Below are 19,447 nucleotides of genomic sequence, written 5' to 3' on the forward strand. Positions count from 1 at the left end.
ACAAACCTCCATGGATCCAGTAAAAATGGCCGCCAATTTCAAACGTGACAGGATTGCTTCACTCTCTCCCATCTTCGGGGCACTTCCCTGTTCAAACCATTCCACAAATTTGCACGACCCAATGGATCCGCATTGGCCAACCGAAACAATTCGGTGGCAGTTTTCAACTTTTGCGGCTTGCAATTTTCCAAGCTTTTTGCCTTCTCTTTTGTTTTTTTTTTTATTATTATGTTCAAAGCCCACCAAAAGCATCATTCGCGTTTTTGATGGTCACCTTTTGCGGAACATTCTGCAGGAACGCGGTTTTAGTGGAATCACTCTCGGTTACCCGGCGAAATAACAACAACAGTCCCAAATGGGAATGGTACGCACGAACAGCGAACCATGTTGCGTTCCGTTTGAGCACCGTTTTAAATCTCCATAATCCATGAAATATTTATATCTTCACGCACCACTCCGCAGCGGCTCCCGCTTGACTCCTTCGTGCACTGGCCCAGATCACATCATGATGAGGCTGGCACGCTAAATTGAAATAAAAACGGGAACTAATGTGTTATTTTTGATAATCAGCCAACTCGGCGGCAGAATCCTTTCGCGCTGTGAGAACGAGTGAAAGAGGGACGAATCATTTATCACGACTTTTTTTGTTGTTTTGCTTTGTTTCTGTCTCTTGAGTGAACTGAATTTTCTGTCGCTGTCGTTTCATTTCACGGTACGCCGTGATGAAGATGATCAACTTCAACTCTACATTCGTTTAGTAGAGATATGTATTTTTATTTCTTTAATGGTACTTTTTCCCCAACGATCTTTTGCTTATGCATTCTTGCATACTTTGCTCTTCTCGGCGCGATATGTTAAAGTGTATCTTGCACGTTCATTATGTCGATCGTGTACCTTTCACAGGACGCTTAATCATCATGATTTGGACAGACATTCACCTCCTCCCAAAAAAAAACAGAAGCCAACAAGCGTGAACCAATACTTGGCTTTTGGGCTTGGGTATCCTTGATGGGTTGGGTTTGAATTTTAAATCGCAAGTAATACGAGACGGTTACGGCTACCGAGCTTGAAAATTGGTGCCGTAATAAAGTGCCAACTCGTCGTTCCGGGTGCCTAAAATAGTGTCATGTCCGTCGCCGCTTTTGGGGACGATTGCCATGGGAATTGGGTCCCGTCGACTCGGTGGCACGGTGACCATCCATCGCTCACGGTTTCGGAGGCTCTATTGCGCCTCGATTAAGTTTCATATTTCGTGACACAAATCAATCGGCAACGGGTGAACTTTTCGGTACGGTTAGCTTAATTTCTTTTCCATTTTGCATTGGAAATCAACGCCCCAAGAGACATAACTTTCCAGTGAGTCACAGCAACTTTTTTGGAACGGGGTTGTGTTGTTAGCAGCTGAATCTAACATCAAACTAATGTAGATTTCGTTTCGAATATGAAGATTAAAAGTCAATTCACTACCTTAAATACAATTTGGAGCTCAAAAAGAAATTTGAATTGTCCGTCAGCACGACAGAAACACAAAATTGTGGTCATTTTCGATCGTAATTCATTCCTTCTCGATTATTCTACTATAAATGTCCAACAATCATTTGCATGATAATGCCTGTAAATTTGAAGATTGCTAAGATAGTTGTGCTGTAAATTTTCCCTAACAATACAAGGCCCAATACTTCTACAACAAATGCATACAACAATAAGGTAATGTGTCAATTTTCCTAACATGCCAAATGCTGCGTGCCAAAGTAAATTAGTCAAATCTCAAATCAACATACACCATTAAGCAATTCTCGGACAGCGAATCAACACGGATCGTTCTTTTTGACTACACGGCTGTAGTAGTAGTCGTATCATCCACCATCATGATGATCATGATCGCCGTCTCTAAATGTTTGAACCGAAATTTGGGGGAAAAAGTGAGAAAGAAACAGAAGACGCACCACACAATGATAATGGCGGCTCACGATGGAACCCATCACAACCGTCCCAATTCCTGTGGTTCTCGCTCTCCTGGTGTGCATTTTTTTTCGAAGAAAACAGAAATCACCCATAATGAGATAATTTAAAGTTTCCAAATTAACTCCCAACGGTTCGTGGCACTCGTGGCTGCACCACGGGTGTGTATCTCGCTTCGCAGGCTGTTGCGCTTCATTTTGAAGATTTATTTTTACCTTCTTCAACCGTCCCGAAAGTGGTGAAGCTTTTTGCTGGCTGTTCCACACATTCGGGGAAACGGGTGGATGGACCGGCGATACCTTTTCCATCGGAAACCATGAAAGATGCTCCAAGCTCAGCAGGGAGGAACAGGAAAAATTTTTGATTAGCATCAGCCAGACTTAGACGATGGCGAAGAGGCCTCGTAAACATGAGCATCGGGTCTCCCACCCCTCTCTGGTTAAGGTGAGCAAAAAGGGTTTGCTCCACAGGAGAACAGAATCCAATCCCGAGGAAATAAATGGTAGACACCCCAAAAACGAAGGAACGAAGAAAAAATGAAAGCCCAATATTTTGTGGTCGGCTGGAAGATTGCCTCGAACATAATGAGTTAGTTACACTTAACATGTTTTTCAAGCAGCTGAGACCACAATAACACGATCAGAAATGTATAAAGCGTGAGGCAGCTATAGGTTCATCTTCGGGAATTCTTTCCCCTGTGTTTTATTCTCCACAACCTGAAGCGTACGATCAAATAGAGAGCTTTTAAGAAACAAAAAAAACCGAGATCTGTAGCGATGAAAATTAGCTTACAGTAAACGAATGTGGCAAGTATAAAGAAATATAAATAAATAAGCAATTCAGACGGTTTAATCGAATTATCAGAACATTGCTCTAAATCATTCAAAACATATTCGTTGTGTAGATTATATTTGCTTCGCACCATTTATTTCCAAAAAACATGAGCTTTCTATTCAACACCCCAATATGCACGATCAACGCTCCCATATTATGGGGAAGTAATAGTTAATAAAAAAATAATATACATTACTTTCCACCTAATTGGCAATTTATTAATTAAACTTACCCTAAACATAACAGAGGAAAATTATCCTTACATGATATTTCACGCACGATTTATTTATTCACCACTTGCCAATTTGCCCAACCGGTCACCGGGCGCTTCCTTAACGAGCCCGGCACTGATCGTTGTGCACTAACAATGCACCTTTTTTTTTGCTCATCTATCAAACCGGGAGAAGAAAAGATAGGTTGAAGTAAACGATTCCTCCGCGTGTGTTATAATCCAACAGGCCACCGCTTCCATGGTCGAGACGCGATTATCCGGCGAGTAACGACTTTAATGAGCGAACTGCAGCCGCCAATCAAACAAACGCAGCATAAGTGAGTTAATGCACTCGCAAGTACGGCTGTTGAGCACTTGTACGGAATGGTGTGGTTTTGGGCGGCTTCACCAAATGAACCTTCCAATTAGGCGTCACACCCACAAACCCCCTCGTAGTATTGGTCATAATTCGTGGCAGATGGAATTTATGTGGCGGTGGCATAAATCGCACGGCACGGAACGCGAAATGCAACGGCAAATAGTGCAGATCACCGTACACGATCGGTGCTGGTTACCGGCTCATTAACGATGCTAATGAAATTGTGAAAATCATGTGCACATAGAGAGGTGGATTTGCCCCCGGGAGAGGGGCAAACTCACAAGGGCAACGAAAGGTGAAGAGGATCATACTTTTTAGCGCTAATCGTTCGGGTAAATCGTGACTAGGGCAGCAAAACCATACTGGCTAGCTGATGACGCTTTTCTTTGGCATCGTTTCAAAGCCACCAACCTTAGGCCACCAACCCAACAACATTCACCAACAGTCACAGAAGAAAAAAGGGGTTCCTATGGCCTGCAAAAAACACTCTCTGCTGCACTGTTTTACCAGTTCGGTTCTGTTTTTTTTCTGTTATCCTCGAAATTAACCACCAACAAAACAACAGAAACGTTTCAGTGGCCCCTCATTTGCATGCTAATGTGTTGACGGTGCAAGGCGCCGATTTTCCTTCTGCCACTTGGAGCTGTTTTTTTTACTTTTGCTTCAATTTTATCTCATGCAGCAAAAATGCACTTTTGCATGGAATGCTTATGCGTCGCGGTCGACGTGTGTGAGCGAATGCAAAACCAGCACCTTCCCTTTCATGCTGTTGATTGGTTGGCCCGGAAGCTCATGCTACCATGCTACCGTCGTGTGCTGAATAATTGAGAAATTATGCACAATTTAAATGAATTTGTTCAGTAATTATTCACCATCGGACACCAAACCGGAGCCTGGTGGAGGCCTAGTTTTCGTTTTTTGGCCTGTGTGTAACGTACAAACATTGATTGTAGGGAATGAAGATTGTGATAAAGCTGACCGTTCTACTGGTTGGCTTCACTATCACCGAGCGAGTTATTAAGCACCGAACCAAGCGACCGTGTAGGGCAGTAAATTGTGTTATCAATGTCACAATCTCGTTTTTTTTCCATGTCGATAAACAACACCTTAAGACAGGTCGATACAATCGAACCGTACGTGGTGTGTTATGTTGTTACATTGTTGTGGAGTTAATGTTGAACATCCTTAACATTATTCGTTGCATTAAAATTGTTACTTTTATGAAAGTTTTTATCGATTTTAATATATCAGTCTTGAATGTTTCATGTAGAGCGAGGAGTGCTATTCGTACACTAGGTCAGAGAATATTATCTCGTAATTGTTTATTGATAACAGGTCACATACTTTGCCGTGATAGTGTAATGGATTTTCTCACACATTTATAACATTAGATAAGAATATCGAGATAAGATAACGAATCATGCTTTACGTACAACCAAAAATATATTTGTTGTTCACTCACACACATCCTTCAGCTGAAAATGAAGCGGAATGGCCGGTGTATTGATCAGTCCCATTTTCATTTTGAGATTGCCATAGTTCCATCCAATCTCATAGCTTCGCACAAACCGTGCAATAACGATCTCCATCTCCATCATGGCAAGTCGTCTACCGATGCAGCTTCGAGCACCAAAACCAAACGGCAGAAATATGAACGGATGTGCATCCTTTGCATTCGGCGTGGTCGAATCCGATCCATTCTGTAGCCATCGTTCCGGTAGAAATGCATCCGGCTGCGGGAAGTGTGTTGCATCACGTTGTAGCACTAATGAAGCCATCACTACCTCTGTCTGAAAGAAGGAAAACAAATCTTTTACACGTAAAGCATACGATCCTTCACATACAGCGGAGCTTTTACATGTTTCGGTACACGATATCCTTGCAGAACGATATTTTGACCAACTTTTCGTACGTTTGCTGGCGTTGGTTGATACAGTCGTAAGCCTTCTTTGATGCATGCTCTCAGGTAAGGGAGATTGCGCATACTTTCTGGCGTCAGGGGTGAATCCTTGTGAGGAAGTATTGTTTTAAGCTCTTCACGCAGTCGAATCTGCTTCTCGGGGTTCTTGGCTAGACAATACAACAGGCCAGTGGTGCTGGATGATGTCTTTAAAATATCCAATTATTAGAATGAATTGAGAATATACCAACATTTCGTACCGTATCGATCCCGGCCATAAGCATATCGAACGCCATCACCACGGCTACCTGCTTGTTGACCCGTAACAGTTTCTCCAACACACTTTGATTACCCTCCACCGTTGGATTTTTTTCAAACCTCTGTACTGCTTCATCAATTTTCCCCATTATGAGACTGTAGGAATGTTTCAAATTAAAGATTTGTCGATTTATATTGCTCTTATAATGGGAAAATAACTTACTTTGTTAAATTATCAAACTCATTCATCAGCTTCTTAAAGGTAGGAGTTTTGAAGTACTTCCAAAGCGAAGGTTCAAACTCCAAACGATAAATCAAATCAAACACATTACGCACAAGCTAGAATTTCAACACAAATGCAAATCAAACAATGTATATTGCTTCTCCAGTAAGGTTAAACATACCGCAATGATGGCTTTGGCTTCTGTCGATTGGTCCGGATTTAAAACACCCAACCTAGTGTCCAGGGCAAGCACTCCAACCGTCTCCAGAGCCCATCGGTTCAACCACTGATCGAAATCGACCGGCAGCTCATGTTTGCCATCACGCAGATCAGCCACACTATTTTTAATTGATTATCAGTACAAGCTTACTTTTGTCAATAGAAATCTCGATCATCTTACATGCTCATAAACTCTCTGGCAATAGCATCGACCTGGCTCACGTACAGCTGGATGATTTTCGGTTGCATCATCACCGGATTTACCATGGTACGCACTGTTTGCCACTCTTCGCCTTGCCTGAATAAAGCCAATTTTCGTACAACATTACCTTTAAAATATTTCCCCCTTACTACATCCAACCTTCCCACTTACGTTGTAACGAGTCCGCTCAGCTCACCAAACACTTCTGGACGTACCTTCTTCCGATAGTAGCTAAGTGTTTCCGAGCTTCGCCGTATCGGCCAAACACCTTCGGTGCGGAACACCTTCTCAAAGTCTTCCGGGCGAAAGGTTAACACAATGTCCGGCCTACCGAACATTCCCTTGATACGCATTAGCTCCCCATAATCATCACGCCAACGGCCGTACAGTTCGGCCCCGGTGAGATCATAATAACGACCTAAAACATTTATGTTTACGTTCAGCGATCGTGCGTCATCGATCGGTATACGCTTGCGTGCAGCAAGTCCCCTTACACTTACCTCCCTCTTTAAATTCCTTCGCAAATGACATCAGTTTAGGGCAGGGAATGCTCTTGTACGGCTTTGCCGTTTCCCATTCTGGGTCGATAAAATCTTTCGTTGCCGTGGTAACCGTACTTTGAAACCGTCTCACACACTCAACCTCACTCCGAACGAAAGATCGTTGAATCACTGCACGCAAAGCCATGATGCGCTAAGAACTAGACGTGCGTACGCCTCACAAACACGGTGGTACTGAAGGTTATGTTGCGTTCCTCAACCAGCGATACTTCGCTCTTCAATAGTGTTTATCAACATACAACATTATCTAAACGTTAGGGGCGGCCCGGTGGTGCATGTGAAAAACGGCGCCCGTCCACACGGCAGGACCGGGTTCAAATCCCATCCGGACCGTCCCCCCGTAGCTTGGACTGACTATCCTGCTACGTGGTAAAATAAGTCTTGATACGGCCAGGCCGTTCTAACCGAGCAAAAAAAAAAAAAAAAAAAAAAATTATCTAAACGTCAGATTGAACGTCAAGTTCTCATTCACATGAAAGATAACATGATTGAATGAATCGTCGATATTTGAAGTGCGTTTTGAATGAGTTTCTCCATCTCTGCACTCAATGATTTTATTTCTACACTTACCAATTTATGTGATATGCTCACACCTTAACGAGAAAGTAACCAAATATACGTAATAATTATACCAGTAATCACTGTTCCCACGTGTAATCCGTTACAAGCATTACATCGACGTGTTTAGTAATGATCTTTTATTTTGAGTCACCCTGTAAAATAACCCTGATAGTGAACGAATACTGTAGCTTTATTTGGAACCAAATACATACCCCTAATGGTCAACTTCCCTCAGCTCGAACTGCAACGGGTTCGCGGGAATGTTGATCAATGCCGCCTTAAAGCGAAGCTTATCATAATTCCAACGCAGATCAAACTGTCGCACAAGACGTGCAGTAATAATTTCCATCTCCATCATCGCGAGCCGTTTGCCGATACAGCTACGAGCACCAAAGCCAAACGGTAGGAAGATGAACGGACTCGTCTCCTTCGCATTTGGCACATCTCCCGGACGTTCGGACAACCAACGTTCCGGAAGGTATTCGGCAGCTCGGCGGAAGTACTTCTCATTACGCTGCAGTACCGCCGTACCCATGGCAATATCCGTCTGCAATAGGACATTATTTTTTACAAGCTTTCTTCTGCATTGAAATGAACTATCAAATACTCACTCCCTTCGGTATGCGGTAACCCTGCAGTACGATATCCCGGCCAGCAGCACGCATGTTTCCTGCAACCGGTTGATAGAGTCGTAGTCCCTCCTTGATGCACGCTCTCAAGTATGGAAGATTATGCATGCTTTCAGCAGTCAATGGTGAGTCCTTTTTGGGCATAATCGTCCGAAGCTCTTCACGCAGCTTTGCCTGCTTCTCTGGATGCTTCGCTAAGCAGTACAGTATCCCGATCGATCCGGAAGATGTCTAAAAATGAGGTCCATAGTATTAAGAACTCAATGCATAACCTATCTGTTTGCTTCCACTGATGATCATACTGTATCGATCCCAGCAATTAGCATGTCCAACGACATGATGACAGCAACATGCTTGTTGATCTTCAACAGCTTCTCCAGCACACTTTGATTGGCTGAGTTTGATGGCTGCTTTTCGAGTTTCTCTTTGGCCTCATCAATTTTTGCCATAATCAAACTAGAAGAATAAGTTATTATAAATAAAGTTGTTCTAGTTTGTTCAACTCGATCTGCTCACTGAGTTAGATCGTCAAACACACGCATCAGCTTCTTATAAGAGGGTGTACTGAAGTACTTCCAAAGCGAAAGTTCCACGTCCAAATGGTACGTTAGTTCGAAAAGATCTCGAACAAGCTGAAAGAAGCAGTAAAATTTGATTAATTTTGATTCTCCACTCTTCGTGAAGTTCACCTAAAACTACCTACTCCAATTATCCGCTTCGCTTCCTGCGATTCATCAGACTTCAGCACGCCTAACCTTGTATCCAGTGCGAGAACACCCATAGTTTCAAGTGCCCATCGATTTAGCCATTGGTCGAAATTTGTCGGCAACTCATTTTTTGAATCTCGCATCTCAGCAACGCTACAATGCATAAAGGGGATCGTTAAACAACTTGCCACTCCCACACTAGCGACAACTTTGCGTACAGCGTCATAAACTCTCGTGCAACTGCATCCACCTGATCGATGTACAGCTTGATTGTTTTCGGCTGCATCATTACCGGGTTTACGATGGTGCGCACATTTTGCCATTTTTCACCGTGTCTGAAATCATTAAGCGATGATTTATGAAGTGTTTACTATTAACTCTTTTTACCTTGGAACACCTGATAAGACTGCTACTTACTCCGTGACTAGACCGCCCGTCTCGCCGAAGATATCAGGCCGAACCTTCTGACGATAATAAGTAAAGCTATCGAACCCACGACGTACCGGCCATTGCCCCTCGGTGCGGAACACTTTCTCAATGTCAGGAGGACTGTACGTCATAATAACATCGTTCCGACCAAACATTCCCCGGAAGCGAACAATATCGCCAAAATCTTCCCACATGCGTGTATGCAGCTCTACCAGATCCAGATTTGCATAACGTCCTATAAATGTATGAGTTTTTTTACAAGAATCTTCACACTTCTTCACACTTGATTTAAGAAATTAAGTATACACGATAGTTACCATCTTTTCCGAATCCTCTTAGAAACTGCATTATGGGTGGTGTGGGGATATCTTTGTACGGTTTCGCTGAGGCCCATTCCGGATCAACGTGATCGACAGCTGCCTGAGCACTGAGCAATCGTTGCGATGTCACCGTACAGGGAACGATACTTGATCGTAGCCAATGATTCCACAATGGGGCTCTTGAGGCGATCATTTTGTAGTCTATCTGCAACACTATTGAAATCTAACAACACTTCTCGGCAGCAAACTGTTACGCAGCTGCTTCTCAAACGACTGTTCGCCGTTACAATGATCTATCTAATCTGAGTGCGAAGTGATTTTGTTTGCGCGAACTTACACATACGCAATGCTTGACTTTACAGCTGTTGTGATGCGCATACACAAAATACGCACATATACCATCGCGCCAAAAATAGCAACATCACTGACTGATTATTACTTACCCTTCTAACAAACCCTCGGCCACCAATTGGTATCGAATTGATAAGACAAGCGACGCTTCGTTTCGCAGGAGATGAGCAATACGTATCTTTTGTTTGATGTTTGTGTTTTTCTTTATTTATTGTTTTGAATATTTCGCCTCATTTTTATAAGTTTAAGGCTCTTTTTATGAAGTCTTTTTTAATCACACCCTTTCGTTACGGATCTACATCTCTCACCTGGAAACGTAGTGGACTTCCCGGAAGGTTTATAACAGTGGTACGAACTTTATAATCTTCGTAATTCCACCGAAAATCAAATCGCCTTATCAATCGCGCCAACAACACTTCCATCTCCATCATAGCCAGCCGCTTCCCGATGCAGCTACGCGAACCAAACCCAAATGGTAGAAAAATAAATGGATTCACTTCCTTTGCGCTCGGTATACCGCCGTCGCGATCGTTAAGCCATCGTTCGGGAAGAAATTCCTTCGAGCGTACAAAGTAATTTTCATCTCGCATCAACACTAAACTACCCATAGCAATGTCCGTCTGGAAGAGAGTAGAACGTTTATGAAAAATGTAACAACATTCTTCCTAATGCTACTTACATCCTTTGGAATACGGTAACCCTGCAACACCATGTCACGTCCCGTGGCACGAAAGTTACCCGCTGTCGGTGGAAACAATCGAATCCCCTCCTTGATGCAGGCCCGCAGATATGGCAAGTTGTTCATAATGCTTGCTGTAAGTGGGGTATCTTTGGATGGCATTATCGTCCGGAGTTCTTCGCGCAATTTTGATTGTTTGTCAGGATGTTTGGCTAAACAGTACAATATACCAACGGAACCCGATGATGTCTAGGAGGAGCACAATTTGAGTATTATCACGGTTTTTGGTTCTGTGTTTTTTAAAGCATACCGTGTCAATTCCAGCAAATATCATATCCAGTGCCATGATCACCGCGATGTGTTTATTAATCTTCAACAATTTCTTGAGGACACTCTGATTATTCTCAGACGTCGGATTTTTCTCAAAACGTTCCATGGCTTGATCGATTTTGTCCATTATTATACTATTAAGATATCAATTTATACGGTAAATGTTTTCAAAGGACATCTTTAAACAAATACTCACTTAGTAAGTTCATCAAACAATACCATTAGTCTTTTAAAACTAGGTGTTTTGTAGTATCTCCACACGGAAGGTAATACATCCAGTTGGTAGGTTAGTTGAAAGATTTCATCCACAACCTGTATTCGGTAACGCTTGTTAGCATGAGCTAAAACCTCCAACAATCACATCTTACTTACATCTACTAGTCTCTGCCCTCCAACGGAATCTTTTGAATGCATCACACCTAGCCTCGAATCCAGTGCCAATACACCGGTCGTTTCCAGCGCCCATCGGCTGATCCATTCATTAAAGTCAACCGGTAGTTCCTGCTTATCATCTCGCAGGTTTGCCATGCTGTAAAATGTACGACAGGCTGTAGAGTGCTGTTTTGACTCAGTTTTCTTACTCCTTACATGGTCATAAATTCACGGCACACGTCATCCACCTGCTCAAGATACACCTTCACCGTCTTTGGATGCATCAGGACGGGGTTGGAAATGCTTCGCATCTTTTGCCACAATTCACCCTGGCTGTATAGTGTATAACATTAGTTTTCCACATTAGAAAGCTTACCTTACTTATCTAAAAATTCGACTTACGAAGTCACTAGTCCACCCATCTCGCCAAATATCTCTGGGCGAATTTTTAACCGGTAGTACGTCATCGTGTCGAAACTTCGCCGTATAGGCCACTGTCCTTCCGTTCGGAAAATCTTTTCAAAATCTTCCGGCGAGAAACTCATAACGACATCGGGCCGACCCATCACACCAGGCACACGGTAAAGATCTCCAAATTCTTCACGCAAACGATAGTGTAGCTCGATCAAGTCTAGCCCAGCGTAACGTCCTGAAGGAATTTAAACTTATTTTGAAATACACAGCGGAGTACACTCTATACACGTCGTTTTTAAAGCTAAAAAATTAACACAATTTTGAAGAAGAAATTCCTCCCAAAAGTAACTCCTCTTCACACCACACGAGCGTATGTAAACAAAAGGTTCAGGGTCATTGTGTGTCTTTTACTATTTCATTCATCGTTAACCAACACACATCTATCCACAGCACAACTGGCGCCTACCATCAACACACAGCATAGATTACATTGAATCAAAACAAAACGAGCTTCGTTGGAGACCGCGTTTTTTGACGGATCACTGTTCGTTTGTATGCGTATTACAAACCAACCCTAGTATTTACGCAAATGATCTCACCGCGCTGCACGTTGACACAAAAGATCGCTTCGCGTTGTGTGCGAGTCGCTCATCAAACACTTACCACCCTTAGAAAAACCGGTGAACAGCTGCCACACGCTAGGCCCCGGAATGCATTTGTACGGCTTTGCTGTGGCCCATTCCGGATCGATTGTACTTTCCCCAGTGCTACTACTGGGTTGCATTGAGTGAGCATGAGCACTTCGCCACCTAACAGAGCTACAACCACGAAACGTAAATAAACTACGGCACATCAACATTTCTGGGACGGTTTCTGTCCAACAAAAAACCCTCTGTACTATATAAAAGATCACAGTTTTTGCTTTTGCGGGGAGACGCAAGTTTTGAACTAACGGAAATATTCAACAGTGCTCTAGGGGTTAGCACCATTAACCACTACCGACTTATCGGCGTTATTAAATACCGTGACGTATACATTCGGTTTTGGGTGTAAGGGTAGCATCGCTAATGTTTACAGCCAGCAACGCGTCCACCCCGCGTGACCTTGATCGATGCCGACGCGAAACGCGATTTGTTTGGGTGATGTGCACGGTCCATGTGTGCGTTAGACCGGCTGGCCGTGACTTTGAAGCTCGGAACAGAAATTAACGTTTCCGGCTGCGGTGTGCGTAAGATTTCGTTGAATATCTGTTCCATTTCATAACGACGCCAACATCTGATGATCACCTATTTAAAACGTTGCGTTGCCAAATTACATTCCATCGGTTCACTGTGCTGGCCTTGAGTTTCGCGTCAAGCATGGTTAATAGAACAAGCGTTCGGTTTAAATTAGTTCGTTCCATTTATTTCCAATAAATATACACCAACAACCAGTTGCTCAATTGCTCACATCTTTCAGTTGAAACATCAAGTCGTTGGACGGTATGTTCACCAACGTCGCTCTGTACTTCAGTTCACCGTAATTCCATCGGATGTCGTACTGTCGCACCATTCGAGAAATCAGAATTTCCATCTCCAGCATCGCTAGTCGTCGTCCGACGCAGGAACGAGCTCCAAATCCGAACGGCATATAAATGAAAGGATGTACCTCTTTGGCACTCGGACAACCAGCTCCAGCCTCTCCACTGAGCCATCGTTCCGGAATGAACTCAGTGGGTCGTGTAAAGTAACCTTCTTCGCGTTGCAGTACCAACTGGCCCATCCCTACTAGAATCTGTACAAAAAAAAACATTAGGAGAATCCAAATAAGCCAAAGACACTACAACTTCTTCTTACGCCTTTGGGAATACGGTATCCTTGTAAAACGAGATTCTTCCCAGCACATCGCCCATTTCCTGATGTCGGTGGATACATCCGGAGACCTTCCTTGATGCAAGCCCTAAGGTACGGCATGTTCTTCATAAGCTCCGGGGTCAGAGGTGTGTTCTTTTCCGGCATAAGCTGGCGCAGTTCTGCTCGAAGTTTCTCCTGCTTCTCGGGGTTCTTTGCCAGGCAGTAGAGTACGCCTGTTGATCCTGATGATGTCTGTGAAGATATTCAGGTTACTAAAAGCTCAAGGAGGGCAAGTTGGTATCGTACCGTATCAACACCAGCAAACAAACTATCCATGGACATGGTGAAGGCAGCTTTACGATCCACCTTCAACAGCTTCTCCAGAATGCTTAAGGTGTCCGAATCGGCTTTTGGATTCTTTTCCATCCTTATCACCGCTTCGTCAATTTTGGACGCAATCACACTATCAAAATGGTTCGCTATTGTTATAAGATTCCTGCAGGTCTGTGTGTGAATACACTTACTGGTAGAGTTCGTCCAATGTACGCATCAACCGGTAGAAAGCAGGGGTCTTCAATTTCCTCCAAATTGATGGCAGTATATCTAACTGATAGAATAAGGTTACTGCATCCTTGGTAAGCTACGGAAGGCCAACTAGAGTTATCAACAAGCTCCTCAAGACTCAAGATAGGGTATTACATTGATCAATCTGCTGACTTCGGGGCTCTGTTCTTTGTTCAGCACACCGAGACGTGTGTCCAACACCAGAACTCCCATTGTCTCTAGTGCCCAACGATTCAACCACTCGTTAAAGTCGGCCGGCAGTTCCTGCTTTGCATCTCGGAGACCGTGGACACTATTTAGAAACGATAAACGTAATCAAGGCTTTCTCTAGACGATAATTAAGTGATGGAGAACCTTACATATCCATAAACTCTCGAGCCACTTCGTCCACCTTGTCCACATACAGCTTGATGATCTTTGGCTGCATCATGATCGGATTGACGATCGTTCGCATCTTATGCCAGTCTTCGCCTTGTCTGAAATTGATAACACACACAGTGGAGGGAGTAGATAGTGATAGAGAGAAATTCCATCAAGTGGTTAATCAAGTGTATGTTGTACTTACTCTGCTAACAACCCTCCATAACCCTTAAAGTATTCCGGTCTATGTTGTTTGCGGTAATACACAAACGCATCCATCCCAGTACGTCGAGGCCATGGCCCTTCCGATCGTAACACTTTTTCAAAGTCTTCCGGAACGAATGTCATCACGATATCTTCCCGACCGAACGCACCTTTCATCTGCATGATCGGTCCATAGAGTTCGCGCATTCGCTTGTTAATATCGTAAAGTGTCCCATCCTTGTATTTACCTGAGCGGAAATGTATCTTAGTACTTTCGATTGAACATTCTCTTAACATTCTAAGCTTACCGAATGGTCCGAATTCTTTAAGAAAACCAAGCAGTGAGGGTGCTGGAATCTTTTCAAACGGTAATGCATTTTCCCATTCCGTATCAACCACAGTATTGTTAGCAGCTGGTTGGGCTGTGGCGCTGCGCCAGCGCACTCCACACGGCTTGAAGCGTAGCGGATTGACGGTTAATTTTAGCATCGCGTTCTCACAACAAACAGACTGACACTGCGATGGAACCACAACGAGCAGGTTTTGTGCGTCGAAATCGATGGCAGTGTTTGTGATGCAAAGTCAAAATCATATCTCTTTGCGCACGTGGTGGTACCGTCGTATGTTATTGTAGTCGTCTGGTCAGCTTTTATCTTGCGGCAAGCGTGTTCGCTTTGTGTAGCGCGTATTCGCTGTCTAATCGCGAGGTCACTCCGCATCATATGAATGTTTTCGCTGATGGTTCAATTAACGTGTGTGAAATGTAGCGGCGAGTTGTCGATGTATTTGAGCCAATGTGCCGAAATATGCGCAATTTATGAACGTTAACCCTTGATTGCAAAAGGATTATGTTGGTGCAAGAATATTATGAAAATATTTTTTTTATTATTTAGGCCTGTTCACGTTATATCTTTCTTCTTGATTTTTTTACTACAGTAATCATTTTCAGCCTACCTTCTCAGTTTCGGACGTACCTGCTGGGCTATCCATAACTTCTTTTACAACTACATCATCATTCCGTACCGAGACGTAGCTTCCGTTGGAAAATAGCTTCACATGGTGGATATTTTTAATGATCTTAAGTCGCGTAAGCGGCCAAATTGGTGGTCGAGCAACACGCGATTTTGCAATAAACTTCACTAGAGTCAACAGAAACCGTACGGAATGTATAAATTATCACCTTCACTCCGGCGTACACCAGTCGAACTCAAGCCTCGAACTTTTTGCTCATAATTGAAGTCAATAATGTTACCTTTCTACCAGCAACCGCTCCCAGCTCTGACAACATACTCAAACAACAACGCGGCAAAGGTGGAAGCACCACAACCCAATAGAAAACTTCGTAAATTGGCCCATTTTGGAATTGAGTCGAGTCTGGTGAGATGATTTCTCGAGCGCGGTTTCAAAGCGCGCCACTTCAAAAGCGATCGTTCCGATGCAAAGAGCACACGGTCATCAACACTTTACGCGTCCTGTAGCTCGAAGCAGCAGGCCACCGGTGCCATTTTGATTGATTTTTCAATTACCTTCCACCTCGGGGGAGGGAGTTCATCATAATGTGTTTCTTTTTATCGACTTTTGCTCGATTCGAAACATTCGAAACGAATGTGAAGGAACAGACGAATTGCGATGGACGTACGGGAAACTTTCCAATTAAAACTTCTCGGCAAGAGTCCTCGAGGTTGGCCGAGACCATAGGCTTTAGGATGTGGAAAAGGAAAATTAAACCAATTAACGGTATGATTCATCAAGAAAAAAAGTAAGATACATAGTGTGGATCGTGACGTGTAAGATCATGTTCAGGTTTGCGGCCTGTCTCTGTTCATGCTATGTTTTGTCCCGTTTTTGGGTGTCGGAAAAATCGTGGCATGAAGTGTTTCGAAACATTTATGATGTGTTTCCCATTGCAGAACCATGGCTGTGTTGACTGCTTACAAAATGGTTGCTATATAAGAGCACAATTAAGTTTAGTTATAAACTTGTGACTCCATTACTTAAACATTACCCATCAGATCCACAAAACTTAATACAGATTTGAAGAATCATTTGTTTAATACATAAGAATAACTTTCAAATTTTCGATATTTCTCGCTATTTCACGTTCTTATCAAAAAACAAACACATCTCGAAACCAGTGTTGCAATACCGAAGCAATCAGCAATAGCTTCTACCTTCGGACAAACTCCAACAACTGCACAAACTCCACTCCAACTCCCCAACCAACAGTAAATAATGTTATAAAACAAGTCAACTAGTAATGAGCAGCTTAAGCCCGGTAATTATTTAATTACCACCCAACATCACTGACCAGTGTCCTCACCAGTACTCTACCATGGTACATAATGGTGGTAATTGGCAAGCTCGGTGTCGTGTTGGTTTGCGTTACCGGCGAAAGAAAGTGCGCAGAAGGGTACGCGCAGCTTGACCTTCGGCGACGTACGCATGGTGATGATAGGTTCCCTTCCTACCCGTCCTGAGGTGGTCAAGTAGCGCGACAACTAGCTGACAACGGTGTTATCAGGCGTGAGCGATCTGCTGCTGTGAACACGCTGCTAACACAACCAGGAACAAATTTATTTAATTAAATTTAATAAAATAGAGTCGATATACCGATGGGACAGCTTCAAAGAGAGAGAGAGAAAGAGAGAAAGAGAGATAGAAACAAAGAAGTTTGCTGAAGAGGAATACGCTGAAGTCGAAGTAAGAAACTGAAGTCGCTGAGTCTCCTTTATGAACCAGAGTGAAGATTTTTTTACTACTACCAAGGTAATAGTAAAGGTACCAAAATTATCTATTTATTTGATTAAATTATGGAACGAAATATTATTAACTTACTCTGTACTTTTATAGCACCTCAGGTCTCTTTTGTCGTCAAAATTTCGTCGCTTTCACAAAAGAAACATCTGCTTATTACAACCTATTACAACAAAACACCTTCCTGTCCCGAAAGTAAACATTACAATCTTTTATTAAACATTTCATTCACTGCTTGTCTGCGCTTGTCCTTAGAATAATTGTTTGTACCAGCTGCTATGGACAGCGTCGGAATGAGCTGCCTCGCCCCATGGTGCTCGTCCAAAGACATTGTCCAACCGTACAGGATGAGCTCAAAAACAGATGCGTATAATGCAAAGTTGACTTCTGCAGAGGACACAACCACATACTCGGAGATCCTTATGCTCGCCTGGTCAAACACCAAACCAATGTATTGTTCAGCATAGGCCACCAACCAGGCAACCCAACAATGTTTGTCCCATGGTGGTTTTCTAAATGGACTTTATTCTTCTTTAACCGACACTCATGTCATCCAAGCCCCAGCTGACTATCAGTTCTTGGTACTGAGCTTCTGGCAATGTTGAAATTTATCGATGTTGAAGGAAAAGGCTACAAGCTAACATAGTTTCTGGGAGATGGAACCTCGGCAGCAACCGGTAGCAGTACCAGGAAGGAATAGTCACGTGACTAAAAAACTTTTCGGCGTTAGCGCAATGGAGAAAAATGCTTCATGTTACAAATATTGCCATATATGATTCGAGTTCGAACCAATCATGTGCAAACAGCCCTTAAGAAGGTAGGAACTCTAAACTATTTAGCAAGTAACATCAAAATTTTAAAATTCGATTACTCCTATCTATCACATATGAATAGTAATCATCAAAGATAAGCTAAAATATATTAAAATTAAACTTCCCAAATTGTTCCTCCAATGAGTTCCTATTCTAATAGCAACAACTGCATTTACTACGCCAAATAAATGGGGAGCCAAACACTAACATCCCACATAGTAAATGGTTATACTACAAACACTTACATGCTCCATTTACCACCGGAACAAGTGCAACAACTGCTGTTGCGCACGGTGGCAAACACAATCTAGCGAAACGGTCTTTATTTTATCGACCAATCACCACAATCACAGGGCTTTTCACACATTCCACCCATTCCGGTTGATGGGTTGCATTCCGATTGCCCACCAGGGCAAACAAAAACAAACATTTGCACCCACGTAAAAGCAACATGAATAAACGCAAGCTGCAAAACAGACGAAAGCGGAAAGCAAAACCACATTAAAACAATAGCCCAATGTGTGAGCCTTATAAGCGCCATCGAGCTAATTGCTCCAATCAACGAGGACACCCTTCGTTGGGTTTTGCTTCCTTTTACGGTAGTGAGATTCTATTTTTTTCTTCCAGTTTTTCGTACTACCCTTCAGTACTCGCTTCAGTGAACTTTACTTACTTCAACTGCGAGCAGCGTGCGGGAAATCGAGGTGCGCTTCGAGGTGTGAACTACAAAACCTTTCATCAATTCATTATTTTCGCAAACAAAACCTAAGCACTTGGTCCGTATATCGGAAGGCGATCGGGCTGAAACAGGGAAGGCAAATCTAGCGTCGAGTTCAAAGAAAGGGCACACACGAGGTACCGCTCGAGGCACATTGGGCGCGCAAAGTGATGTTAAGCTTAATCAAACACATGGATGCTCCTTTAATTAACGCAATCACAGTAGCGGAACTAATCGTCTTCGTTTCGATAACGAACGTCCCCCAGGCTCGATCCACACGCCAGCTGGGGTGAGTGTGATCGTGTAGAGGGAATTAAAAAGATAACCAACATGCATGCAAACCCTCAGCCCGTTAGTTCCTTTTGTAGTGTGGCAAAACAGGGAGTTATGGCACGGTAGAGCGGAAGCTCAACGCCGCGTGCGAAAACAATGAACACAATTTATGCCGCATCTATTCACCATAAAACGGTTACGAACGAAGATAAATTCTACCGTCCCCAAACGTTCTCCTCCGTTCTGTAGCGTTTCTTTTTTTTCCCTTCCTTGCCATGGGTCACGTGATAAGTACAACATAAATATCACACCATTTATCCACCACTTTTCTCACGCAGCATCGATGCAAAAGTTGGATCCTTCCGTATTTCTCCGTAGTAATGTTTTTTT

The 19,447-nt window shown here is 43.1% G+C and overlaps 2 protein-coding genes across 2 annotated transcripts; both read right to left on the reverse strand.

Moving 5' to 3' along the window:
• Positions 1-4,683: 4,683 nt before the first annotated feature.
• Positions 4,684-12,503, reverse strand: LOC125774995 (uncharacterized). Its single transcript, XM_049445375.1, has 24 exons — positions 12,204-12,503; positions 11,529-11,775; positions 11,343-11,459; positions 11,127-11,283; positions 10,951-11,066; positions 10,735-10,888; positions 10,425-10,673; positions 10,036-10,365; positions 9,392-9,617; positions 9,063-9,309; positions 8,864-8,980; positions 8,642-8,798; positions 8,455-8,570; positions 8,241-8,394; positions 7,921-8,169; positions 7,527-7,856; positions 6,689-6,881; positions 6,360-6,606; positions 6,168-6,284; positions 5,949-6,105; positions 5,768-5,883; positions 5,547-5,700; positions 5,245-5,493; positions 4,684-5,176 (listed from the first exon to the last, which is right to left on the reverse strand). The coding sequence occupies exons 1-24, from the start codon at positions 12,397-12,399 to the stop codon at positions 4,841-4,843; spliced, it is 4,731 nt and encodes a 1,576-aa protein (XP_049301332.1). The 5' UTR covers positions 12,400-12,503; the 3' UTR covers positions 4,684-4,840.
• Positions 12,504-12,922: 419 nt separating this feature from the next.
• On the reverse strand, positions 12,923-15,032 carry LOC125766207 (cytochrome P450 CYP12A2-like). Its single transcript, XM_049431942.1, has 8 exons — positions 14,809-15,032; positions 14,502-14,748; positions 14,296-14,412; positions 14,072-14,228; positions 13,897-14,012; positions 13,679-13,835; positions 13,376-13,624; positions 12,923-13,313 (listed from the first exon to the last, which is right to left on the reverse strand). The coding sequence occupies exons 1-8, from the start codon at positions 14,987-14,989 to the stop codon at positions 12,978-12,980; spliced, it is 1,560 nt and encodes a 519-aa protein (XP_049287899.1). The 5' UTR covers positions 14,990-15,032; the 3' UTR covers positions 12,923-12,977.
• Between the last annotated feature and the right edge of the window lie 4,415 nt (positions 15,033-19,447).

This window comes from Anopheles funestus, chromosome 2RL (assembly GCF_943734845.2).
Source record: "Anopheles funestus chromosome 2RL, idAnoFuneDA-416_04, whole genome shotgun sequence".
NCBI lineage: Eukaryota > Metazoa > Arthropoda > Insecta > Diptera > Culicidae > Anopheles > Anopheles funestus.